The sequence below is a fragment of the Salvelinus namaycush genome, chromosome 33, assembly GCF_016432855.1.
Source record: "Salvelinus namaycush isolate Seneca chromosome 33, SaNama_1.0, whole genome shotgun sequence".
NCBI lineage: Eukaryota > Metazoa > Chordata > Actinopteri > Salmoniformes > Salmonidae > Salvelinus > Salvelinus namaycush.
The window spans coordinates 14,078,931-14,106,698 of NC_052339.1; the positions used below are offsets into that span (position 1 = coordinate 14,078,931).

Consider the following 27,768-nt stretch of genomic DNA (forward strand, 5'->3'; position numbering starts at 1 on the left):
AAGGAGAACCTGATCCTAGATCAGCACTCCTACTCTGAGATACTATATTAATACAGGCCCAGGAAGGTATAATGAAACCCATTGCATAAGGCTTTTAAAATGACTTTTTAGTATGTTTGAGTAAATACACAAGTATGTGACCATTAATACAATAAATGCAACGACTTCAGTTCCTTTGTATTTTCATGTTTAATAATGTTTATTGTGTGGGAAATATTGGCCGTACACATTTAAATTAATGGTGCATTACATTTGACTCCTACTTTAAGTAGTGTCTAAATAGTAGTTGTTATGTTTCAAGCAAATTAACATGAATTTAAAACAAAAACAAAACATTTGTGATGTGAAACCCACAGGCAATATCAGCATTGTATTTCATTCAGTCTTACAGGTACGTAAATATGGCCAGTAACTTCACACTGGCAGAACTACCGTATGGTGTTAAATATTCTCAGACTGGTTAGTCTTGGGAACAGACATCAGGGTGTCAGAGGAGGAAGGAGAAAGTACAGTTCAACAAAAAGGGTCACTGATTGACAACACAGCCACAGTGACTGACAGGGCAAGGGACAGACACGACGACTGAGTTAGAAATAGAAATTGCCAGTGGTCTGAGGGGGTATGGGTTGTTGGAGCAGGCGGGTCAGTGTGAAAACAGACAGAAGCACTGGAGTTAGGCTGGAGAGCTCTCAATGGTGACAGACAGACATTCCTAGTCCTACTGTATACGCCGGTTTGTAAATAAAACAAAAAAGGAGGGACTTTTACAATGGGGACGAATGAAAGACAGACAGAAAAATAAACAATGTGACTGATGACTGACCAACAGAGGACTCTTACGCTGCTATTGGTTGTTGCTAGTTGGTACTCTTTTACGCAGACAGCCCCCAGTTCTAAAGGGGACAATCAGACAGACCTATGACCTATGACAACAGATGCTCACATGGCACCGGAGGGGTCCGACTCCTTGGGCCTGATGTTGCGGACCACGTGCTCCAGCTGGCCAGAGTCGGACACGTCATAGCTGGTCTTGTACTTGGCCAGGATCTTCATCAGGGGGCGGAGCTTCAGCCACCACTGTTCCTTAGGGATCCTGTGGCTGCAAGGAGATGGACAGAGGAGAGGTTGTACAGCTGAAGTCAAAAGTTTACATACACCTTAGCCAAATACATTTAAACTCAGTTTTTCACAATTCCTGACATTTAATCCTAGTAAAAATTCCCTGTCTAAGGTCAGTTAGGATCACAACATTATTTTAAGAATGTGAAATGTCAGAATAATAGTAGAGAGAATTATTTATTTCAGCTTTTATTTATTTCATCACATGCCCAGTGGGTCAGAAGTTTACATACACTCAATTAGTACTTGGTAGCATTGCCTTTAAATTGTTTAACTTGGGTCAAACATTTTGGGTAGCCTTCCACAAGCTTCCCACAATAAGTTGGGTGAATTTTGGCCCATTTCTCCTGACAGAGCTGGTGTAACTGAGTCAGGTTTGTAGGCCTCCTTGCTCGCACACGCTTTTTCAGTTCTGCCCACACATTTTCTATAAGATTGAGGTCAGGGCTTTGTGATGGCCACTCCAATACCTTGACTTTGTTGTCCTTTGTTGGAAGTATGCTTGGGGTCATTGTACATTTGGAAGACCCATTTGTGACCAAGCTTTAACTTCCTGACTGATGTCTTGAGATTTTGCTTCAATATATCCACATCATTTTCCTTCCTCGTGATGCCATCTATTTTGTGAAGTGCACCAGTTCCTCCTGCAGCAAAGCACCCTCACAACATGATGCTGCCACCCCCGTGCTTCACGGTTGGGATGGTGTTCTTCGGCTTGCAAGCTTCCCCCTTTTTCCTCCAAACATAACAATGGTAATTATGGCCAAACAGTTTTATTTTTGTTTCATCCGCCCAGAGGACATTTCTCCAAAAGGTACGATCTTTGTCCCCATGTGCAGTTGCAAACCGTAGTCTGGCTTTTTTATGGCGGTTTTGGAGCAGTGGCTTGTTTCTTGCTGAGCGGCCTTTCAAGTTATGTCGATATAGGACTCGTTTTACTGTGGATATAGATACTTTTGTATCTGTTTCCTCCTGCATCTTCACAAGGTTCTTTGCTGCTGTTCTGGGATTGATTTGCACTTTTCACACAAAAGTACGTTCATCTCTAGGAGACAGAATGAGTCTCCTTCCTGAACGGTATGACGGCTGTGTGGGTCCATGGTGTTTATACTTGCGTACTATTGTTTGTACAGATGAACGTGGTACCTTCAGGCGTTCGGAAATTGCTCCCAAGGATGAACCAGACTTGTGGAGGTCTACAATTTTTTTCTGAGGTCTTGGCTGATTTCTTTTGATTTTCCCATGATGTCAAGCAAAGAGGCACTGAGTTTGAGGGAAGGCCTTGAAATACATCCACAGGTACACCTCCAATTGACTCAAATGATGACAATTAGCCTATCAGAAGCTTCTAAAGCCAAAACATAATTTTATGGAATTTTCCAAGCTGTTTAAGGCACAGTCAACTTAGTGTATGTACACTTCTGACCCACTGGAATTGTGATACAGTGAATTATAGGTGAAATAATCTTTCTGCAAACAATTGTTGGAAAAATTACTTGTGTCATGTACAAAGTAGATGTCCTAACCGACTTGCCAAAACTATAGTTTGTTAACAAGACATTTGTGGAGTGGTTGAAAAACGAGTTTCAATGACTACAACCTAAGTGTATGTAAACTTCCGACTTGAACTGTAACTACAGAACTACACTGGGATTGATTATTTTAGATGTTCATGTAAAAACACATAAGGGACATTTCAAGTGGGACTTAAGGTGTAGGTGTTACTGTCAGGGGGTGCTGTACAGTGACCTACACAAAGTCAGTTTCATCCTTCAGCTGTACGACGGGCTGGAAGACCAGGGCCCTGCGACGCATCCCCAACAGACAGCACGTGTCTTCTGTGTTGGCAAACACTCTCCCTACAAAACAACAACAGTCAGCAGTCACACACTCATCCATGGTTTATATGCCACTTCACGGTTATGGTCTAAGTTTCCAGTAAATTATTATGTTAATGGTTGGTAAGTCAACTTCCTACAATTGTCTACATGGATCTAGGATGATGTTTGAATGGGAAAGGGGAATACTGTTCTAATTTAGGTTTGACAGAGTGAACCATCTAGGAGTCTTGCAACAGTGTGCTGAATAAGAGCAAACCGTGAACAAAGAAAAGTACACAGATCCAGATATTATATCAAAATATAATATCTGCTCTAGCTTTCTTTAACAGGACCACTGCTACAAACACCAACTAAACTCTATTTGAGACACGTAACACTACAAGGGCATGATGGGTAAAGGGACATGGAACTAGATCCCTTGAAATAGATGGTCATGGAGCCAGAGTCAATTAATAAAGTCATTTACCTTCATCTTATGTCATCCATGTGCACAACAAATAGACAAAAAAACAAAGAAGAATGTAATGTTTTAACGTTAGCCTTAATCAAGAAACTAGTATAGTACTTATTTTGCTATTTATTTACTTAGTAAATAAGTAATATTAAAACATTTACATGATGTGGTATGCACTTATAGTGCAGTATAAGCGCAATTGTCCCTTTCATATATTATGGAATAGTTATTTGCAATTTCATCATGCAAAGTGTTCAACATAGCCCTTACACATTATATGAAATAACAAATACGCAAATGAAACTGGAAGGAATTTGAAATCTGCTGTGTGATGGATGCATTGTGAACAAAACTACCTAAAACTAGAGGTCGACCGATTAATCGGAATGGACGATTAATTAGGGCCGATTTCAAGTTTTCATAACAATCGGAAATCAGTATTTTTGGACACCGAATTGGCCGATTTTCTTTCTTTCTTTTTTTTTTTTTTACACCTTTATTTAATCTTTATTTAACTAGGCAAGTCAGTTAAGAACACATTCTTATTTTCAATGACGGCCTAGGAACGGTGGGTTAACTGCCTTGTTCAGGGGCAGAACGACAGATTTTTACCTTGTCAGCTCGGGGGATTCAATCTTGCAACCTTACAGTTAACTAGTCCAACGCTCTAACCACCTGATTACGTTGCACTCCACGAGGAGCCTGCCTGTTACGCGAATGCGGTAGAAGCCAAGGTAAGTTGCTAGCTAGCATTAAACTTATAAAAAACAATCAATCATAATCACTAGTTAACTACACATGGTTGATGATATTACTAGTTTATTTAGCGTGTCCTGCGTTGTATATAATCGATACGGTGCGTATCGTTGCTCCAATGTGTACCTAACCATAAACATCAATGCCTTTCTTAAAATCAATACACAGAAGTATATATTTTTAAACCTGCATATTTAGCTAAAAGAAATCTAGGTTAGCAGGCAATATTAACCAGGTGAAATTGTGTCACTTCTCTTGCGTTCATTGCACGCAGAGTCAGTGTATATGCAACAGTTTGGGCTGCCTAATTTGCCAGAATTTTAAGTAATTATGACATAACATTGAAGGTTGTGCAATGTAACAGGCATATTTAGACTTATGGATGTCACCCGTTAGATAAAATTTTGAACGGTTCCGTATTTCACTGAAAGAATAAACGTCTTGTTTTCGAGATGATAGTTTCCGGATTCTACCATATTAATGACCTAAGGCTCGTATTTCTATGTGTTATTATGTTATAACTAAGTCTATGATTTGATAGAGCAGTCTGACTGAGCGGTGGTAGGCACCAGCAGGCTCGTAAGCATTCCTTCAAACAGCACTTTCCTGCGTTTTGCCAGAAGCTCTTCCCTGTGCTTCAAGCCTATCAACTCCCGAGATTAGGCTGGTGTAACCGATGTGAAATGGCTAGCTAGTTAGCGGGGTGCAAGCTAATAGCGTTTCAAACGTCACTCGCTCTGAGACTTGGAGTAGTTGTTCCTCTTGCTCTGCATGGGTAACGCTGCTTCGAGGGTGGCTGTTGTTGTTGTGTTCCTGGTTCGAGCCCAGGTAGGAGCGAGGAGAGGGATGGAAGCTATACTGTTACACTGGCAATACTAAAGTGCCTATAAGAACATCCAATAGTCAAAGGTTAATGAAATACAAATGGTATAGAGAGAAATAGTCCTATAATTCCTATAATAACTACAACCTATAACTTCTGACCTGGGATTATTGAAGACTCATGTTAAAATGAACCACCAGCTTTCATATGTTCTCATGTTCTGAGCAAGGAACTTAAACGTTAGCTTTCTTACATGGCACATATTGCACTTTTACGATCTTCTCCAACACTTTGTTTTTGCATTATTTAAACTAAATTGAACATGTTTCATTATTTATTTGAGGCTAAATTGATTTTATTGATGTATTATATTAAGTTAAAATAAGTGTTCATTCAGTATTGTTGTAATTGTCATTATTACAAATAAAAAAAAATACAAAATCGTCCGATTAATCGGTATCGGCTCTTTTGGTCCGCCAATAATCGGTATCGGTATCGGCATTGAAAAATCATAATCGGTCGACCTCTACCTAAAACACTCAAAAAGTTATTGAAAGACTCCATGACAGATCCAGGTAAAGGTGCTGCATCACGATCACAATCTTCTCTGAGGACTAGGAGTCTACTGGCATGACTACAGTCTTTACTACGGTACCTTGTCTGAAGGTCTCGTTCATTTTCTTGGTGAGCCATAGCATGGCTTTGGCCGAGATCTTTGTCCCAAAGTTGCGGTCGAAAGGAGATGGTGCCCCTCCCTTTCAAAACAATCACAACAGCTGTCACTATATTCTCCTCTTCTCAAAAGTAGTGCACTATATAGAAAATAGGGATCTGTTTTGGACGCATCCACAGAGCATTCTACGGTTACCTACCTGCTGCATGTGTCCTAGTACATTCTTCCTGCAGTCAAACACTCCTCTCCCTTCCTCAGAGTACAGCTGGTAGATGAAGTCTGTCGTGTAGTTCTCGTTGCTGTTCTCATTTCTGCCACACCAAAATGAGAATGAGTGAGTGAGTGAGGGAGTGAGTGAGAGAGGGATTGAATGAGACGGTGAGTGAATGGATACATCCCAATTATCTCTCCTTTCTCCCAAAGTGTACACTTTTCTCTTGCCTTCACCGAAAAGGAGATATTGGGACACATCCAGTGAGTTAGTGCACTGCGTTACCTGAGGACCAATCCTCTTTGAATGGCTCCCTTCATCTTCTCTGTCAGATGCTCAACGTTGGACTGAAAGAAAACATGCTACGAGTCAGTGTTCCTTCTCTTGACCAGCAAAAAGCATAACTGCACCTAAAAAACATTGATCTATATTGGGCACAAATCCATTCTGTTCCACTTACACATGCTCTACTATAATACTGTACTTCTAGCCAAATAGAGCAGCTTAAGTATCTTACCTAAACAACAGTCTCTGCAAAGGCAGATGGTCATAACCTGACGTTAGCTGTTATAACGGCTTAGGACATATTCCATTTACAGTATGTCATGGTTATGAGACTGCTATGAGGGTTCAAGTTGAAGGTTTGGGAGAGGTTTTTCTGAATTAATTTGCACATATATTTCTGTCTGTTAAAGTGTGCGTTTGTCTCACCTGAAGGTCCCTGATGTCAAAGGGTTCTTCGTAGATGTAGGCAGCGTCCGCCCCAGCAGCCAACCCCCCGACACTGGCCAGGTACCCACAGTACCCTCCCATGGTCTCAATGATGAACACACGCCGCTTGGTCCCGCTGGCAGACTGCTTGATGCGGTCGCATGTCTGACACACACAAACACACTCACAGAGTTAGACAGACGCCGACAGCATTAGTCGGGAGATCAAATGAACAAACACACCATTCCAGCTAGACTACTACCACAACAGAGGGTGTTAAAAACATGTGAACTAACTTTCTTTCTCATTCTGTTCATACATAATAAGTTGAGAATTCCTGGATTGTTCCCGACACGCTGTATTTACACATCTGAAGTGAATAAGTCAACCCAGGCTTCGTGATAGTACATGCCTCATCATAGCGTTACTCCGCCCTACTCATAGCAGACAACCATAAAGCATTCTGATACTGCCGCAGGTCATTGAGTGGTTATGATACCATGACACGGCTTGCCTGCTATACTAAGCACACATAGGCCCGTGTCATTCTAAAATGTTCTATTCACCAAAAGACTGGAGACCTGCAGAAGGCTAAAAAGTATATACTGTTTAGTGGTAAACATGTTACATGCAGTGTGTGTGATACTGTCTAAACATTGCACATCTAAATGTTGTGATATTTTGTAACAGAGGTAAAACATCTAGAAGAGAGATTTCAATCGATAAGTCATCAAAGTAGTGTGATCTTAGTGGGGGTTTGTCCCTTACCTCCACGATGGAATTGAGGGCTGTGTCTGCCCCAATACTAAGGTCAGTGCCAGGCACATTGTTACTAATGGTGGCAGGCAGCATACACATGGGGATGCAAAACTCCTCATAGCTGGACCGAGCCTCATACAGCTGCAGAAGACACTCAAGCGCCTGAAGCAGTAGGCAGTAGTACAACACGCATTAGACAACCAGGAGGGAGACTTCTGACTGAGAGACGGTCGAACACACCTCTCGGAGACACTGATCGAGTGTACCCTGCTATTCCGGGCTCTTTCCGTGTGATAGCAGCTATGGCTTCCCATTGGCAGAGAGGGGGAGGGCGGGGAACAGAGGGAGGAAAGAGAGGGAAGGATGGAGGAAAAGGCTAAGGTAAGGAGCTGGGAGAGGAGGTAGGGAGGTGAGAGGAGGGGGTGGAGAGGTTGGAGGGTTGAAAGAAGAAGGGATTCATCTGATGGAGAGGCAGAGAGAGGTCTGTTTGGGTTTCGCAGCTCAATGCAGCTGGTGACACTGCCTACTGTACCTCAGCCAATCGGAACGGTGGCTGGAGGCGGGGGACACAGGTGGCAGGACAAGCACTGGTCAAGTCCGCAAACAGAGGATGAGGATGATGACGGAGGGGGGATGGAGATGAAGGAGGAAGAGATGTCGGTCAACTTGTAGTCCAGACTGGACCTCTGCCTTGTTGTTTCACAACATGCTGTTTGGACTGCATGCAACAACTTTGTGATGTTGTGCCTAACTGCTGTATACAATCCTTTAAAAAGAGGACTCTTGTACAGTAACTCTTTTACAAGAACCTTTGTAAAAACGAACCGCACTAGATTCTGGTGGATGAATACTCACTAAAGTATTTAACCGTGTGCTAAAAAAAAAAAGAACCGTTCACCATTTTGCTGTAATCTTTACACAAAACACTTACTAAGGGATCGTTCTAAAAAAATGTTTTATGCAAACTTAGCAATAGCACACACGTAGTATCAATGTGATGTTAGCAGTTAGCAGTCAGCTAGAGCTTCAACAGCTACTAACTACTTAGCTACCACAACTTAACAACTACAGCGTGTTAGTTTGTGCATTTTAGAGGGTAAAAGAGCGTTCTATTAAACACTAAGCAGTGTAAAGCCTGAACGTTGTTGACCGTTGGTCTTTGTTAATGAGGTAGGTACACACACAGTCAAGGGGCAGGCTGGAGCAAACATGGTGGCCACCACGACATAGGTACGGTCAAAGCATGCCTCCATGTCATTACGCACTTACCTGGGAGTGCTAGGGACAACTCGGCTTTGGTTTACCAGCCATCCAATTTCCTCTCTGGGGATCAATACAGTTTATTCAAATTCAAACTATGTGTTATGAATGTTTATCTGTTAGTTATAAACTGAGGGAAATATTTAGCCAACATTCACTGCATGGTTGTTAATTGCAGTAACGGTGTTATTGAATCAATTGTTACATTTAGTCAAATTTAGTACAGTAAATAAAATAAAACATTTTCCTATTCAAGTCCAAAACCTTTTGCCCTGTCAACTGTATCAATGCAAATGTTGGCCAGGATAGCTGATCATGATAGCTGATTGGCTGATGCTGGTAAATGGAAGGCCGAGCGGGTTGGTCCAGGTCAGCGTTGCCCCTTTATGTGATTAGCTGAGCCTACCAGGAAGTAGGTGTAGCTATCTCTTTTTTCCCCAGCCTCGCTTACATCAGTGATGGCGTTCAGAGCTGTGTCAGCGCCAATGCTGAGGTCTGAACCCGGCACATTGTTGGAGACAGTGGCTGGCACCATGACCATGGGCACACAGAACTCGTCATATTTCCCACGGGCTTCTAACAATTCCATGAGTCCCAGGTAGGCCTGCAGGGCAGAGCCAGAGCCAGGGGTTTTAGTTACGAGATGGTGCTGATAAAGCAGACTGACAGTCAGGGAGGAGGAGACATGAAAGGATGCCAAGGGGAGAGCCAAGTCTATCACAACGGACAGCAGCGTGAAACAGACAGGTACCACTCCAGACATACACACACAGTGTTCCTACACACGTGTGCATACACGCGCACACACACACAAACTCAATTGAACACACTCTTACATACACATATATAGAAAGCTGGTGAGCCTAGTGCACAGGTGTGCGTGAAATGACGTGTGACTTAATGTGCATTCTGTGTTTCTGGGACCAAATTATCAGTTATCTTTTAAGTTTCAGACCGTTGGTTCACTATTCATTTGAATGTTTTGAATGCCTCAACTAAAGGATCTATTCTAGGTTTTGAACTGAAATCAAAAACTGAACAATGAACCAACTGTTTTTTTGAATTCTTAAATTGAACTGAATATTCATTTACTTATGCACTTGATGCAACAACAAGTACCAAATAATGTGCATGGCTATGCATTAAAGCAGGTGGGTACGAGCCAACGCTACAAAGAAGCAGATTGATGGAAAGGGTTGGCAAAATCAACACAACAATGTTCTCTATGATGAACTCACACAATAAGCATTACAAAGTTATATATTAGTTATATATACATATTAATACTTTACATCTACAGTATAATACATGTGAATGATTCATTTGAATCATGAATTTAATTACAAATATACAGTACCAGTCAAAAGTTTGGACACACCTACTCATTCAAGGGTTTTTCTTTATTTTTATTATTTTCTACATTGTTGTAGAATAGTGAAGACATCAAAACTACAAAATAACACATATGGAATCATGTAGTAACCAAAAAAATCGAAATATATTTTATATTTTTCAAAGTAGTCACCTTTTGCATTGATGACAGCTTTGCACTCTTGGCATTCTCTCAACCAGCTTCATGATGAATGCTTTTCCAGTAGTCTTGAAGGAGTTTCCACATATGCTGAGCACTTGTTGGCTGCTTTTCCTTCACTCTATCGTCCAATTTATCCCAAACCATCTCAATTGGGTTTAGGTAGGGTGATTGTGGAGGCCAAGTAATCTGATGCAGCACTCCATATCTCTCCTTGGTCAAATAGCCCTTACACAGCCTGGAGGTGTGTTGGGTCATTGTCCTGTTGAAAAACAAATGATAGCACAAACCAGATGGGATAACCAAATGGGATGGCGTATCGCTGCAGAATGCTGTGGTAGCAATTCTGGTTAAGTGTGCCTTGAATTCTAAATAAATCCCTGACAGTGTCAGCAGCAAAGCACCCCCACACCATCACACCTCCTCCTCCATGCTTCACGGTGGCAACCACACAAGCGGAGATCATCCGTTCACCTACTCTGCGTCTCACAAAGACACCGCGGCTGGAACCAAAAATCTCCAATTTGAATCATCAGACCAAAGGACAGAATTCCACTGGTCTAATGTCAATTTCTTGTGTTTCTTGGCCCAAGCAAGTCTCTTCTTCGTATTGGTGTCCTTTAGTAGTGGTTTCTTTGCAGCAATTCGACCATGAAGGCCTGATTCACGCAGTCTCCTCTAAACAGTTGATGCTGAGATGTGTCTGAGAAGTGCATGTCTAGTAACTCTAATAAACTTGTCCTCTGGGTCTTCATTTCCTGTGGCGGTCCTCATGAGAACCAGTTTCCTCATAGCGCTTGATGGTTTTTGCAACTGCACTTGAAGAAACTTTAAAAGTTCTTGAAATTTTCCGGATTGACTGAGCTTGATGTTTTAAAGTAATGATGGACTGTCGTTTCTCTTTGCTTATTTGAGCTGTTCTTGCCATAATATGGACTTGGTCTTAAACCAAATAGGGCTATCTTCTGTATACCTTGTCACAAAACAACTGATTGGCTCAAACGCATTAAGAAAAGAAATTCCACAAATGAACTTTTAACAAGGCACATCGGTTAATTGAAATGCATTCCAGGTGACTACCTCATGAAGCTGGTTGAGAGAATGCCAAGAGTGTGCAAAGCTGTCATCAAGGCAAAGGGTTGCTACTTTGAAGAATCTCAAATTTAAAATATATTTTGATTTGTTTAACACTTTTTTGGTTATTACATGATTCCATATGTGTTACTTCATAGTTTTGATGTCTTCACTATTATTCTACAACGTAGAAAATAATACAAATAAAGAAACTCTTGAATGAGTATGTGTGTCCAAACCTTTGACTGGTACTGTATATATTGTAAAATACATGAAAAATTTGTTAAAATTAAATCTAACACAAAGCTCGAAATTCATGAAATAATAATATCTACTATATAGCAAAAACAACAGGCGTCAACATACCTCGAATCCTCCGATAACTAACAATGCATTTATGTTATGTGCTCGCATCTGCTCAGCAATTTTTTCAACATGCTTTGCAGGGAGAGTTCTGAAAAAAGAAAATAGGATAAAGCAACAAAAAAAGTTAGAGACAGTTTTACATTTAGTGTGTGCGGGGTGGGGGGGAGACCCTACCTGTGTACCTTAAAAAATAATTGCACTTCAGCATGGTTTTGAGACACAGTCGGTGCCACCCTGGGCTATGGGCCAGAAGGTCGAGGGTTCACTGACCACCACAGTCGAGTTCACTTTCCCTGCCCGTCTCATTACACTACGATCAGAGCCGGCTGCAGACAATAATCAGCTAGGGGGAATCAGTTTTTCTACATTTTGATGCTATATTTATAATTATATAAAAAAAATGCAATGATTTTCCACCAACAGGTTTCTGTGCCAATGCACCACACAACCAATAAGCAACGCATAACTGCATACCGATTACCGACTCCGAGCGCTTCATCATGGTTTGCATTTTCAACATCACAATCAAACACAGTATGACAATCTCGACTTACAGAAGATACATCCCTCTCTACTCAGTGTCAAAGGCTTGGCAATCTCTGAATGTTATTAAACTTTCTGGTGTTTTGTAACAGATGTTTCTTTCCATTCATCGAATGGCCGGTGTGCAGTTTGGATGCTGAATTTATATTAGAGTGGATGAATGTGCGCGGGTAGGCTACAGGAGACTTCTGAAGTAGCCTAATCAGCTTGAAATATTGTGACTGGTTGCGTTTATGCCACACAAAAAAAGGTAATACATTTTAAAAATTAAAGATGTACTATGCAGAAATCGCTCAGCCATTTCCTGGTTGCTAAAATTGTAATAGTTCGCCTAATTTCAGTTTGTGACAAAACAAGCAAGTATAGTGTAGATAATCATTGTACCATCTAAACTGCTGTGAAATATATTTTCCATAACCCAAAAATATTGTCTTTTCATAGAAATAGAGCACATAGAACAGATCTAGCGCTTCTTAGAATTGCTTTCAATGCAAATGACATATATATAACTCATATGTCTATGTGAATTTGGTCGGTTCGCCCAAAAAGTTACATATTGCAGCTTTAAATTACAAATATTTAGGCTATATTGAAACATTAGGTTCTAGGTCAAGGAACAGCCGCTCGGATCAGAAAGGAAGCAGAACTCTTGTTAAGCTTTCCTGAATAACTGGGCCTGCTGTGCGCATAGGCCTATGTGGCCCCAGGACAACTTGGAAGAATGATGATGGGCAACAGACAGCGCATCCATATCAGAAGTAAAAATACAGCCAGATTGTCCTGTACTGTGCCTTTCTAGACTGAATAATCTGTTGAGTAGACCCACAACTGTTCCAAATGGAATTAATGGAAGTAAACATTCAAATAACAGGGCATTTGTGCCATTATTCAAATTACATTTTCACTGCAGTTTACAGCCTAGAGTAGAATTGTACTCAAAACAATAATTCTACAAATATTCATTGCATTGTAGTGTTGTAGGCTAGTCTAGGTAGGATAATTATATTGTCCCTAAGGCCATACACATTTATTTCACTGTATAACAGATTTGTATATTTTTTAAGTGAGGCAAGTCAGCGGAAAAAAAATACAATACAGGCTGACTACTAGCATCTATTGATTTGCAATGTCCGATAAACAGAATGTCTAAATCAACTTAAAGTATATAAAAAATGAGTTTTACAGCAACAATTCGAAAGGAAGGCTACAGCCCCCAATTTTTTTTTTTTTACTGTTTGCGATTCACAAATTATTATTTTGATTCCCATCGTTCGATTCACGGGATATAACCAAACCCCAACTGCACATCATTCAATTCATAACAAAGAATTGTTTAAAAAAAAAATACTTTCATAGGAATTAAATGAATAACTTTTTTATTTTTTTTTACTATTTTGAGAAATGTGAAGAGGGGCATCCGTTATATATCAAATGAAATGTGTATGGCCTAAACAAGATCAATACGGGAGCTTTTTGAGCTGTGTGTCTCATGTGTTTACTGTTCTTTCACGCGCGATGACGCACCAGCCTCTCTGCTGCCTATCAGCTACTCTTCTATGTTTTTCTTGTGGATTCATATGGAACGTTTGTGCAGATTTGAATGACTTTCTATGTGATATGATTGCTAGTTCACCTATTGCAGATCTGGACAAATGATCCACCTACCGCTATTGTCACTAAGCACAGAGGGCAGGATAGAGTTGACTGTATAGTAAGCGTACAGAAAAGTGTAGCGCATAAGGGAAGTACCAAAACACCTTGATAGGGGAAATTTGGCTATATGGAAGAAATTATATAGTTTCTCTAAATGCTGTATTATAAACTATTATAATATTATAATCAAGTTGGTGATATTATATCAAATAAGTTTGCATTTGGGATGGAGACTTTACCGTTTTGTTCCCAACAGAGATCCACCTTGCCCTGTCCATCCCCCGACATCTGCCCATTTGATCTCTTTTATCTGAAGGGACAAAAACACATAATCGAAACAAATCAAATCAAATTTTATTGCTCACATCCACTTTTAGCAGATGGTATTGCTGGATGTAGCGAAATGCTTGAGAAAATATTGTAGCCTACTGTACTGTATTGATTGCCCTTACAGTTACTTGCGAAAGTATTCACCCCCTTGGCATTTTTCCTATTCTGTTGCCTTACAACCTGGAATTAACATGGATTTTTGGGGTTGTTGTATTGATTTACACAACATGCCTACCACTATTTCTTGTTTGTTTTACAAACAAGAAATAAGACAAAAAAACTGAAAACTTGAGCGTGCATAACTATTCACCCCCCCAAAGTCAATACTTTGTAGAGGCACCTTTTGCAGCAGTTACAGTTATGTCTCTATAAGCTTGGCACATCTAGCCACTGGGATTTTTGCCCATTCTTCAAGGCAAAACTGCTCCAGCTCTTTCAAGTTGGATGGGTTCTGCTAGAGTACAGCAATCTTTAAGTCATCCCACAGATTCTCAATTGGATTGAGGTCTGGGCTTTGACTAGGCCATTCCAAGACATTTAAATGTTTCCCCTTAAACCACTCGAGTCTTGCTTTATCAGTATGCTTAGGGTCATTGTCCTGAAGGAAGGTGAACCTATATCCCAGTCTCAAATCTCTCGAAGACTGAAACAGTTTTCCCTCAAGAATTTCCCTGTATTTAGCGGTATCCATCATTCCTTCAATTCTGACCAGTTTCCCAGTCCCTGCAGAGTAAAAACATCCCCACAGCATGATGCTGCCACCACCATGCTTCACTGTGGGGATGATGTTCTCGGGTTGATGAGAGGTGTTGGGTTCGAGCCAGACATAGCATTTTCCTTGATGGCCAAAAAGCTACATTTTAGTCACATCTGACCAAAGTACCTTCTTCCATATATTTGGGGAGTCTCCCACATGCCTTTTGGCGAACACCAAACATCTTTGCTTATTTTTTTCTTAAAGCAATGGCTTTTTTTCTGGCAACTCTTCCATAAAGCCCAGCTCTGTGGAGTGTACAGCTTAAAGTGGTCCTATGGACAGATACTCCAATCTCCGATGTGGAGCTTTGCAGCTGCTTCAGGGTTATCTTTGGTCTCTTTGTTGCCTCTGATTAATGCCCTCCTTGCCTGGACTGTAGGTTTTGGTGTGCGGCACTCTCTTGGCAGGTTTGTTGTGGTGCCATATTCTTTCAATTTTTTAAATAATGGATTTAATGATGGTCTGTGGGATGTTCAAAGTTTCTGATATTTTTTTATAACCCAACCCTGATCTGTACTTCTCCAAAACGTTGTCCCTGACCTGTTTGAAGAGCTCATTGGTCTTCATGGTGACGCTTGCTTGGTGGTGCTCCTTGCTTAGTGGTGTTGCAGACTCTGGGGCCTTTCAGAACAGGTGTATATATACTGAGATCATGTGACAGATCATGTGACACTTAGATTGCACACAGGTGGACTTTATTTAACTAATTATGTAACTTTGAAGGTAATTGTTTGCACCAGATCTTATTTAGGGGCTTCATAGCAAAGGGGATGAATACATATGCACGCACCACTTTTCCATTTTTTTGAAACAAGGCCTTGAAATACATCCACAGGTACACCTCCAATTGAGTCAAATGATGTCAATCAGCCTATCAGAAGCTTCTAAAGCTATGACATAATTTTCTGGAATTTTCCAAGCTGTTCAAAGGCACAGTCAACTTAGTGTATGTAAACTTATGACCCACTGGAATTGTGATACAGTGAATTATAAGTGAAATAATCTGTCTGTAAACAATTGTTGGGAAAATGACTTGTGTCATGCATAAAGTAGATGTCCTAACCGACTTGCCAAAACTATAGTTTGTTAACAAGAAATTTGTGGGGTGGTTGAAAAACAAGTTTTAATGACTCCAACATAAGTGTATGCAAACTTCCGACTTCAACTGTAGCTGCACATAACCCTCTCTAAGAAACCTGTGCATAGCTGTCTAAGAGACTTAGGAGGGGATTCTAAACTCACCAGTGATTATTGTCAAATACAGCTATCTAGGGACTACTGGGCAGGTGCTTCAAATCCATGTACTGAACTGTTCGTGTTACTGCAGTGAGTTTAGATGCAACTAAAGCTGAGACTGAGAATTTCTAGTTCAGTACCAGTAGGGAAAGACCAGTAGAACTAGATTTACAAGATACATCATGGTCTTTCATTGGAATGAATCCTCTTTTATAAACGAATGGCACAGGGGGACAATAACAAAACAAGCCTACTCCAGTGAAGTATTTGTATTACGTGTCAGCCATGTAATGTGGCCCCCTTTTGGTGCAGAGTGGTACTGCTCTTACCTGGGAGGGGAAGTGACGCCATTGACACAGTAATTGATTTACAGTAATCTGGTCAGATTATCCTACTGCTTGTACTCTCTATCAGTCCCCTCCACATTAACAGCCATGGAGTCAGTGGATGACTATAGGTGACATGGCTGTTCAACTGTCAGCTAGACAGCCATCTATTCTCTTTTAGTTTTTTCTTCATTCATGTCCATATTTTATCTGCCCATTTTATATCAAAACGCTACATAACAGAGATATGGGCGATCCTGTGACGGCAAACCTTGTTTGTTTGCAGTCAATCTAATCTAGAGTACATTATTGTAAGTGAATCTCTGAGTCTGTGAGGCATCTTCTAATCCAAATTATATTTGTTAGAAATTGTTAGAAGAACATAAGAATACACGTTTTTTTTGTCTGTTTATGATACCTGTCCCTTGTAGAATCCCTCGAAGCCATCGTTGACAGCGAACATCTTGTGTCCCTCAGAGATGCCCACCCTGACGGCAGAGCGGACAGCAGCGTTCATGCCCGCTGCGGGGGCTCCCACATTCAGCACAGCAATGTTGAAGTTACTCTGCAGGGAAAAGGGGAACAGGATACACCCTTACCAAAACTGTCAACCGAAAATATATATATATGTTTTACTTTTAAGCAGGGGGTAACAGAGCTAGGTTGGGAAGGGGGAAAGGGGCAACAGAGCTGGGCAGGGAGAGAATTGTTTTCTGGCCCTATGCCCACATGTTAAGGCTAGGCCATAGGCATACCCCCTGCTAGCTCAGACAGAGATAGACCACGCTGACACATTAGAAACATGTTAGAAGAGGCAACACTGATGAAAAACATTCTCAACACTGGAAAACGGACTTGGGAGTGTAAATCGTGTGCAAAATAAACATCCTTCCTGTTATAGATTTTACAGGAATATGGGGAGGGGAAACTTGAGCAAACATAAAACATTGTTGACTTTCTGTCACCAATGCAGGACTCATGACCTGTGATTGACTTACATGTGGCAGTTCTGATTCTAGTTTACGGTGAGCCAGGAGCTTGTAAGTCCTCAGATTGTTTTCAAAACTCCTGCAATCAGACAAAAAAGGGAAAGATGTCTTACAATATAGATACAATACAAATTACACAAATACAAAGGAACACAAATACACTTAGGCACATTAGCACAAAGTGAGACCAAAATGAATGATAGAATAGGGCCCTACAGCCCTACAGCCCGGTTCAATTGATCCTAGCATCCTGTTAATAAGTGGAGCCAGGAGTGATTGATGACCACGTGACCAGGAACACCTCTAGGTCCGGCAGTAGTTTAAGGTTATAACTAGGGTCCAGAGTGTGTCCTAGCCAGATCAGGTGGTCAGGAAAATCTCCTGTCCCTAATAACAAGTTCCTCAACATTAACCACCTACTTTTATACTGTAAATGGGGAAGCAATGTCCTAACTGGTGAAGAGGATGTCCCTCAGTGAACTCCAATCATTCCAAACTGGGTGACCCTGACGTAATATAGTGATCTAATTTACTGCCTGACCAGGTCCTTTCATGCTGGCTGCTGCTCTCTCTGTGTATGTGTGTGTGTGTGTGTCAGTGGCCCAGTAGGTCACGTGTCAAGAGGCCTACTAGCATCAGCACGAGAAACGGGTCACTGTCCCTAATATTTCATACAGTGGTTGGTGATGTGACTGTACCTGCCGCGCAGCTTTACAGCCTCTTCAAACTTCTTCTCATCCATGGCTTTCTGCACCTCTTGAGTCTGGTGAACCAAAGCAGATTCATATTTGCATGCTAATCAGCAGACGCTTTTATTCCGAGTGACTTATACATTTTTCTAATGTGTATATGATTCCTGCCTTGGTAGGACATCAAGTCGATGCAATCTAATGGTAGGTATCTAGGTAAGATCAGAAGGGTTTGCAGTGCAGTCATTGAGAGCTGCTCTGTGTAGCAACCGGCAGCCACATGCCTTGGATAACGATTAACCAAAAAACACCTCGCTCAGAGAACAAAACAACATTCATCCCAGATCCCACTTTATGCACTTATATTTCCCATCAGGCAATTCTCTCATTCCTCCATGTGTGCACGCGAGTGTGCGTGCGTGCCTAGTAGTAAGCTGCCTTGTCCTGGCTACAGTACTCTTGTCTACCTACCATCTGTACACACTCCATGAGAGGCAGTCTCACCGCCTGGTTTCCACACAGAGAGACCACACAGGCCGGTGTATTAGCTGTAGTCTCCAACAGGGCAATGACAGCCTCCACACCCATACGACTGGCCTGGAGTGAACACACAGCCACACATAATAAAGATAGGAAAGATGCCACAGCCAGAAACTTTTCTCCAGAGCAATGTACAATACACTGACTGCATGTTAGTACATGTACAGAATGTGATCCCTGTTGGAATTCAACCCAAGGCATTGGCATTGCTAGGGTAATGCTCTTAGCAACTGAGCCAAACGGGACCACATTAAACATATACTGACATCTCTTCTTCTTTGCCTGAGCTCACACAGGGATTATCTCTTTCCCTCTCTCTCCCTCTGTTTTCATGCTCTCTTGCTTCCTCTTTTCATTTGTTGTATTTCAGAGGATGTAGGCAAAATGGAAGAGCTTGTCAGCCCTGGATTTCTCCCACCCTCTATGATAGACCAGTAGGCCTACATCAACACTTGTGCCATGTCATCAAATCTGTTAATGTGCTTAGCTTAAAAGCAGCAGTTGTTTCCTCCCCAGGCCTAGTGAGTGCATGTCTTCCACACGATTAATCTAGTGGGACTGCTGTACACTACTAGCCGGGTCCCAGATCTGTTTGTACTGTCCTGTCAGCTTTTATAGTCCTTTTGTCACGCCAAGCATGGGAGTTGGCAAAACAGCACAAACATATCTGGGACCAGGCTAGTACACTATTGTAGATGTGGGGAAACGGTCAGGAATGTGGTCAGATTACGGTCAGAATACCTACCAGGATCCGGTCGAAGGCAGAGGGGGTTCCTCCTCTCTGGACGTGGCCCAGGATTGTCACACGGGTATCAAACCCCAGGCATCTGACAACAAGCTGAGACAACAGGAATCATGTTTTAGCTAGATTGAGGTGGTTTTAGCAACACTCTTTTAAAGTCTGTCTTATAGTAATGGTATAGGAGTAATGGTCATGCGAAACACTCATGCAAATGTTAGCTCTAATACTAGGCTAAATACTGAAGCAAGTATTGTTTTATCTTTACGTACTGCAAGTAAACTATCAGATATTATTTGACCTAATATATTCTAGACATACACATTTGTACTAAACAACGAGGAGAAAATACTCTCACAAGCTGAAGAGTTGAGCAAAGGGAAAACACAATGCACATGCGACCCATCCTCCATATCTCAGTCATGTTTGTGGGGTCATTACAAGACGCACAGATCCCAAGCTTAAAAAAGGTTGACTTTCAAAATGTGACACAAATAAATAAATAAGACATTCAAGCACAAGCTGGATTAAATGCTTTGCCTCAACTCCTGAGGGCCTAGAATTAAATGGTAATATGCTGTGTCATATTGTGCTAGATTATAAAGGACTTCATTTTCGAAATGATTAACCATGCAACTCAATTATTTTCCATTTATAGTGTATTTGACAGGGGAGGTACTGATGCGTTTTGTACAAAATGTACCTCTTTACAATGTGTTCCATAGGCCTGGCTAGACATGTACAGTAGGTTAATAAAACGTAGCTGCTAAGCTGTCACACAGTAAATCAAGATGGTAGAGGGAAAAGCAGGTTATCAGCTGTAAAGTCAGTTTGAGGCCACTCAGGAAGCAGTCTTACCACAGAGTGTGTGTGTGTGCACGTCAGAACATTCATACCAGAGTGCACAGTCAGCGAGTGAAGCCACACCAAGGGCAGCACGGTAGCGATAGAGCCCTAGCAGGAGCTGTCTGCTATAGGTCTGAGTTGCTGTACTTACATCCTTGACATGGTCTGTCGTTATGGGCTTGTTGTTACAATCAATTGCCCCCTCGGCTACTATTATGATATTCAGCCTTTTCATTCCTGCCCGGTTCTATATGAGGGAGGGGTGGAAGACACATGACAGAAACTAAAACAGAGGTTTGGCATGGGCTCGCAAAAGACGGAGGGCCAGACAGTGAAAAAATTGTCCATGGACCAGAGAGCAAGTGTTGATTCTTGGCGGCATATTAACCAAAAATGCTCATAATCGCTTTGTTTGAACATTTCCTTAATATCACATCATTTATTAACTTGGTGTCGACACATAATACTCTGCTCGTTTGCCAGTGGACTATTTTGACACTGTTGGGCCTACGTACTTTTGGTTTTGGCCCTGTAACACGCTAAGGTACTCACGTCCTTGACAACACTACCGGTTATAGCTTTCCCATGTCTGTCAATGGCTCCCTCAGCCACTATGATTATGTTCAACCTTGAACCCCTGGAGCGAGTCTGGACCATAACATTTTATTTCCAAACAGAAAACAGCACAATAACACACGAGTAAATTACTGTAACATTACCAAATAACTGCAGATCAGATCGTATCGCAATGTTAGCTTCATGTGACATTGAACTGAACTTGTTCCCATTCTTGGTTAAGCTAACTTCATTTTATTCTAAAAGTAATAATTTATTGTAAATTGTTCAATATAAACAACAACAACGAAACAGAGTGAACTGGATAGTGAACGGGCATTAATTATTACAGTGAGAAGTGTTGTGAAGGTTAAAGGATTGCTAAGTTAATACGTTACCGCAGATAGCTTCTGACACATCTTCTCCTCCCAGCCGTCCTCAGGGGGCATCTCAGGAATCAGCACCCAGTCAGCACCACACGCCAGGGCACTCACTAAAGCCAGGTATCTGGAGACGCACACGCAGACACACAAAGACGCACGCATGCGCACACACAAGTCAGACAACAGCACCCGTCGACCCCACAGGACGGATCTGAACTCACACACAAGGTCACACATAAGGTGTGTTAGCATATCAGTTTTTAAATACGTTTAAAAGTCTGTGCCTGTCTTACCCACAATGCCTGCCCATGACCTCCAGCACAAATGTCCTCTGGTGGCTGAAAGAGAGATAGCGAGTGAGAAGATGACATTTGAGAGAATCATATGTTCACAGACAAGGTAAAAACCCAAACAACATTTGTTAAAGCTACTATTGCTAACCTCTGTGCGGTGGTCATGATTGCATCCACCACCTCTATGATCCTGTGCAGGGCAGAGTCCGTCCCGATTGTCATGTCGGTGCCACAGAAGTCGTTGTCGATAGACCCCACCATCCCGACGATGTGCAGAGCTGAATACTTCTGGACAGCATCTTCATCAACCAACCCTGTGGCGAAGTTTAAGAACAATGCAATTATATGCTTTTGTGACTAAGATTGAAATAAAAGAAAGCAATTTATTCCAAGATCCCTGTCTCTTCAATGTGAGGTGGGATTAGCCATAACTTCTAAGCAGAAAGACTAACTTGACATTGGAGCTCCATTCTGAGTTAGGATACGAAACATCAAACACAGGTACACAATGAGAAACTACGACCAATTCATTCTCAAATAAAAACCATGTCAGTGGACAGAGTTGTTGTCTTCCCGGACAAATCCTTTCAGATGAAAAACATTTGGGGATTTATTATCCTGCTCTAGCAGCAAGCTCACAATGGATTACCTCATCTGCAAATACACTTTTAAGACTGTTCAGCTTACCACAATACCAATCTTGACATTTCCACTTCTTTTCAGTGTCAATATGTCACCATGTCAGTATGACCTCTTTCTTTTACAGCCCCTACCTTTCTCTAAGCTCTCTTTCAATGACCCCTACATCATGCTTCTGTCTGTCCCCACAGCAAACAAACCCTTCTGCAGTACACTTCTCTCTCTGCAATCCCTTTCTCACGTACTTCTCTCCTGTCCCCGGTAGAAACAAAGTGCCAGTCCCCACCTTGCAATCTTTCCAAATCTTCTATCACTAACCCCTCTCCTGTCCCCGGTAGAAACAAAACCAGCCCCATTCCCCACCTTGCTGGACCAGTTCCTCCAGCAGTCCGCTCCACTCCTCTCTGAAGAGGTTGGCCCCAGTGAGGCTGCCGTCCCCTCCGATCACACACAGGTTGGTGATGCCACGCTGCACCAGGTTGTGGGCTGCCTTCAGACGCCCCTCGTGGGACCGGAACTCCTTGCACCGTGCACTGCCAATGACAGTGCCACCCTGGCATGGTGGCATTACACAAACATTGAAGTGGATGTAAAATACAGCCCAGATGCAAGATGCCTACTCACACCAATCAATTATAGCTCTGTCTATGTCTACTGGTTTTGTAAATAGGCTACTGTGATTCAGTGTGTGGTCATCTATTTCTGTCCTACATGGATGGTACAGTACTCACCATTTGTAACATGCTGGAGACACTTTCCCATGATGCCTCCTTTATGTTCTCTTCTCCACCATCTACCATACCCTGATATCCCTGTAGATACAACACAGATGTCACAAAGTACACACGCACATGCACGCACACACGCACACACTTCTTAGGCTTAACAACCCCCCACTATCTGTAATATCTGGACTGGCATGCAGCTTGTATATCAATCATTATCGTCATGTGTTACCCCTGCATAGAATCAAATTAGAAATGTCCTAGTCCAAGAATTTAATAGGGCTCAAAAAAGAAATGTATTGGTAGCACTGGGTAGAACCACCAAACAATACGTTTTGTGATTTCAAATTGAGTCCCATTTTTGGAACTAATTTAGCAATCACATCATGTTTTGCTTGTATTACCATTTTTAATTGGTCCCTGAACCCATAGGATGACATTTTCAAATATATAAAAGCCTCCTTCATTTTCTGATCTGTAAAACTTCCACTGTCAAGTTGTCAACTTGACTTTGAACTTATACTGTCCAACAAGAGTTGCTGAATTTCCTGTTCACCCTCACCAGTGAGTTGAAATGATACAATGCACCAACTTTGTACAGCTCAAATAATTATACAAATGTAACAACAACCAGAGCGTAGGCCTACTGACAAGAAACGATACAAATGTAATAACTTTGCTTAGGCTACTCCAAATGGCACAAACATCATTTTGCCATTCAATGTTTATCTGGGTGAATATATTTCGAGGCGGACTGGTGCTACCAAATCAAAACTCCAGGCCGCAAAGACTACCAATGCTTATAGGAGCATAGCCTATGCAACCAGAATGGTCGCAATTTAAACCAAAGAGTTACAAAACAAAATATGTCCTACTGTGTATCAGGTCTTTGGCTTTCACATCCTGTTTAAAAACGGACACGAAGCCAAACAGATTACCTGAGCAGACCGAGAGGGAAATACATGTGATCTGTCGACTAATGTCTTTAGTCGTTGACATAAAAGTGTAGACCACCATGTACACAAATGACAGAATGAGCAGGCATTTTAGGCCCTGGCCTGCTCAGGAAATGAGCTGCATAGAGGCTTAACATATCATAATTAATTCAACATATGCATCATCATTAGACCTAGGCGTAAGCAGAACCCAGCCCATTTGTCAGTGTGTAGGCTATATGTGAAATAGATGGTCTGGTTCCATCCAGAGATTAGAATATACAACACAAACATTGCCATGTACTGTAAGCCTACTGTAGGCATGTATCCTTGTGTTTGTAATTCGGCTTCCACATTATGGATGCAAGAGCAGGTCAAATGTTGGCCGGTAGCCTCTAATCAGCTAATTTTGAGAAGATTCCAAATGTTGATCAGTCATCCTATATTTGTCTACATACAAAACCACCCTGGATGGTAGGAACATATTCAGCTCCGTAAGCTGTTTATAAAGTATTTTGTCCCGTGAATAAAACTCAGATCAATACAGAGTGCTCCTTTTCTTTCTTTGCCTGGATAGTCACACCTGTTGACGTATCCTCGGGTAAGGAATGATTTTACTGTTTGTAAAGTAGTGCTGTGTGTACAGAGTGTCTAGACTCACCTCCCGAATGAAGTAAACTTTGGCTCCCACGTAGATTCCCATTCGAACGACTGCCCGGACAGCAGCATTCATTCCTGGCCAACAGAAAACTCACTTGAATAATGCATTTTTAAATAACAACATTTGAACACTGCTTAAGACTCCTGTAGCGATGTGTCCTACATAGCCTAATTAAATCAACAAGAGAACATATGGCCACAGCACACGAGTCCTGTGCATACACTTATGAGCGTAAGTGGTGAATAGCTCAACATGTAAGGCCATGCCCCCTTTCAGGCCGAAGTCTGAATCTTTGATCATCATAAGAAAGAGCCTCGCTTCCAAAAAATACCAACACTGTGCAGTCCGCTTCCACTGCAGGACTCCCAGTCTCCCACTGCCATGTTTGGTAAAACGTCCTCTCTAAATATTCAGTTGCCTTGGAGAGAATTGTAAAGGTGGTGTTCTGTGCCTACAATTCTAATGTCAAGTTAACCTACTGTAACTTCTTAGACAGTCGCACTAATGATTCATGTGCTTTAGACCAGGCAGATCCTTGGAACTTGGCTGACTAGGCCCGGAGGCGGCGTTTATAAACAATCTGATAAACGTTTGGTTTCACAGTGTAATAGTTGCTAGGCTAAGCTGTTACTAAGCAACACGCTTCTGAGATTGACCATCAGGAGGATATGAAAGAAAGCAAGAAAGCAGGGGAGAAAAAATAAGAAGAACTGGTACAGATTGAGTGTATTATAAAAGCTATTACATAATGACAAATCCATAGTTCTTCATCCATAATCATCATAAAGGGATCATCAGTTGCCACTTTACAAGTCAAGTGATCATCTCTGTTCTGTTGCGTAACCACATGAATATGAATAGCAGAGTTATATTCCCATTACCTCTTGTAAACGGTCTGATTATGAGTGCGGCAGAGCCAGAGAGAACATATGGGTATTGTAAGCTACAAGTCTGACGGACTCATCCCACTGGGCACAAACAGGTTGAATCAACGTTGCTTCCATGTCATTTCAACAACAGAAAATGTCATGTGATGACATTGAACCAATGTCCAAAACGGATTTGCAAAAAGTCATCAACGTAAGGGACTGTTTTCTTTTTTTCTCGCAACATTTAACCTAACTCCAATGATATTTTGAAATGTTTTGTTGATTTCACATTAGTTGACAACTCAACCAAATTGAAGTCAAACCTTGACGTTGAACTGACATCTGTGCCCACTGGGACTTCTTTCTGAAGCTGACATTCTTGTTGTTGTTTTCAGTCGGCCTGAATGCTCTCTGATCCTCCACATGAGTACTACAGTAGTTGAACTTTCTGAGGCCCGAGACTTATGTTTGGGGCCTAACAGAGGCTGTGCAGTAAGGCCTGCAGTTACAGTGAACCCTGCAGCGCAGTGAGGCAGACAACATTGCTTTGGCATTATAAAGCCTCCCACCCACAGGGGATGGATCAGTGATCAGAGTCAAAGGCATCTTGACTGCACTGTAAGACTTTTCTTTCATTTCAATATTAAAACACTGTAGAATGCACAGTAAAATTCATTATGGGTCAAATGCTCAAAAATGGAATTAAAATGTTCCGTTTCAGGCACAAACCTAATGCTGCCGGGTGAGACGCATAAAGCTCAGATTATTAGCAAAAATAAATAAATGAAGAAAAAAACAAATCACCCAGATAATAATTGTAATGATTAGGCTTCGCTGTACCGTAGCCTCTGGGTACAGTAGCCACCGGGAATACAGCGCAGATTCGTGACTGTTAGGTTTGCACCATTAATACTGAGCAAATGGCTTGTTTCTTGCCCAAATAGTTACAAATATTTTTTTTTATTCCATTTTCTTTTTTATTGAATATTCGAAACATACAATATACTTGCAGTGAAGCCGCTCAACAACTACATCATACCAGTCATCCAACAATGATTGTAGGTGTGTGTGGGCAAGTGCATTTCAAATAGATACTGCAGTGCAATGTGATGGACCATGTGGAATATAGATAGGCTTCCAACCATGGTTCATAAGTCAATATTGCTGCAGTAGGCCTATCATAATAAAGTTATATTTTGAGCAAAGGCCTACTGCAGCAATCTTGAAAGCGGTTCTGCTTTCTCTTTGATTCACTCAAGTCGTTTGAGCTGATTCCCACTGCTTATTCCTCTTTTGAAAAGCATGTACACTTGCTGAAATATTTACAGTACAGCTGGTATGGCCCTATTTTGACTAAGGCACAAGTCACATTCATAAAGTGACAGTAGACAGAGCATATGACAATGGGTTTCCTCTGACGCAGCCTGCTATGATGCCTGCAGGTCCTCACGTAGCCAACACACAAGCTAGGGCATCCCTGAAGCTTATAGCAGTCCCATAACTTATTTCAATGACATTCTCGTTCATAATATTCATAATAGTGAACGTCTGCTTTTCAGAGACAGACGTGTATTACATTTCAAAATGATGAAGATAGCAGCTTGAACACTATCGTTTTTAGTGACTTCCTGGTTGGGAGGAGTCGTCGTGAACATTCATCCTCACTAATTCCTTTATCAACCCGATGTTATAATGTAACATATTACTATAAAGCATACCAGTATTATTAAAGGACAAATACTACAATACGTGATCACACGAACAGGACGAAACTCCGCAATGCAGTGGCAAGAATTCGAAAATTAAATCACCTCTCATCTCTCCACACTTCGACCGGTGCCATCGTTTTTGTTAATGTTGTGTAAAATCAATACAAACCAGATGATTGGCCTGATAATCGAATAGACGTCGAGCTATTTGGCTATGTCGGCATTTGTGTTTCACCTTGACGGGAGCCTGCAGCTAGCCTAGTGGTGAGAAAATGCTCCATATGTGGGTAATCAGAGCTAACGTTAGCTAACCACCAAAATGCTAAATGCGCCTGTGATATCTGCTACTGTAACATTACATCAAAGAATTGCTATTTTTATTGAAACATGGTATCAAGGCTAGTTGATTCAATATACGATGTAACAGTGTGTTTCTTTTCAGTTCAAATTGGTGCTTTTCGCCCTCTACGGGCCTCTCCACTGATACAATGTCATAGGATACAATCTCTTGCGCTGTCATCTGTCACAGTACCTTGAGCATCCCCTCCGCTAGTCAGCACTGCGATGGATTTCCCTGCTCCCGACAGACTCTCAAAGAATCTCTTGCTTTGGTTGTCTGGCTGTGCCATTTTGGCGGCTTTCACTTCTTCTTATGGATAAATTGGTAGTTGTACAGTTATATTTATAACAGTATAAATTGTGCCGTTGATGGAGGGCTAAAATTGCTGTCCGCCCCCTTTCCTCTCTCCCTTCCCGTGCCCGCTATTATCCCA

The 27,768-nt window shown here is 41.6% G+C and overlaps 1 protein-coding gene across 7 annotated transcripts; it reads right to left on the minus strand.

The window, feature by feature from the left end:
• Positions 1-170: 170 nt before the first annotated feature.
• pfkpa (phosphofructokinase, platelet a) lies at positions 171-27,768 on the minus strand. Of its 7 annotated transcripts, none has more exons than XM_038972912.1 (23): positions 27,528-27,768; positions 24,418-24,491; positions 22,828-22,908; positions 22,460-22,649; positions 21,606-21,771; positions 21,458-21,502; positions 21,180-21,288; positions 20,378-20,473; positions 19,387-19,479; positions 18,573-18,698; positions 18,111-18,175; positions 17,422-17,491; positions 16,842-16,988; positions 14,014-14,084; positions 11,579-11,666; positions 7,357-7,509; positions 6,589-6,753; positions 6,163-6,224; positions 5,866-5,977; positions 5,649-5,748; positions 3,427-3,432; positions 2,873-2,978; positions 171-1,099 (listed from the first exon to the last, which is right to left on the minus strand). In XM_038972912.1, exons 1-23 carry the CDS (start codon positions 27,622-27,624, stop codon positions 940-942), a joined length of 2,382 nt encoding a protein of 793 aa, XP_038828840.1. In that variant the 5' UTR covers positions 27,625-27,768; the 3' UTR covers positions 171-939. The 7 variants fall into 7 exon arrangements, with proteins under 7 accessions (XP_038828840.1, XP_038828842.1, XP_038828841.1 ...); XM_038972914.1 differs by lacking the exon at positions 7,357-7,509 and adding an exon at positions 9,059-9,211; XM_038972913.1 differs by lacking the exon at positions 20,378-20,473 and adding an exon at positions 20,779-20,874.

Coding starts and splice junctions, on each gene's coding strand:
- pfkpa (XM_038972912.1), bottom strand. CDS start 27,624: ATGGCACAGCCAGACAACCAAAGCAAGAGATTCTTTGAGAGTCTGTCG. Junction 19,480..20,377: donor CGACAGACCATGTCAAGGAT/GTAAGTACAGCA, acceptor CTGTTGTCTCAG/CTTGTTGTCAGATGCCTGGG. Junction 5,978..6,162: donor CAAAGAGGATTGGTCCTCAG/GTAACGCAGTGC, acceptor TTGGTGTGGCAG/AAATGAGAACAGCAACGAGA.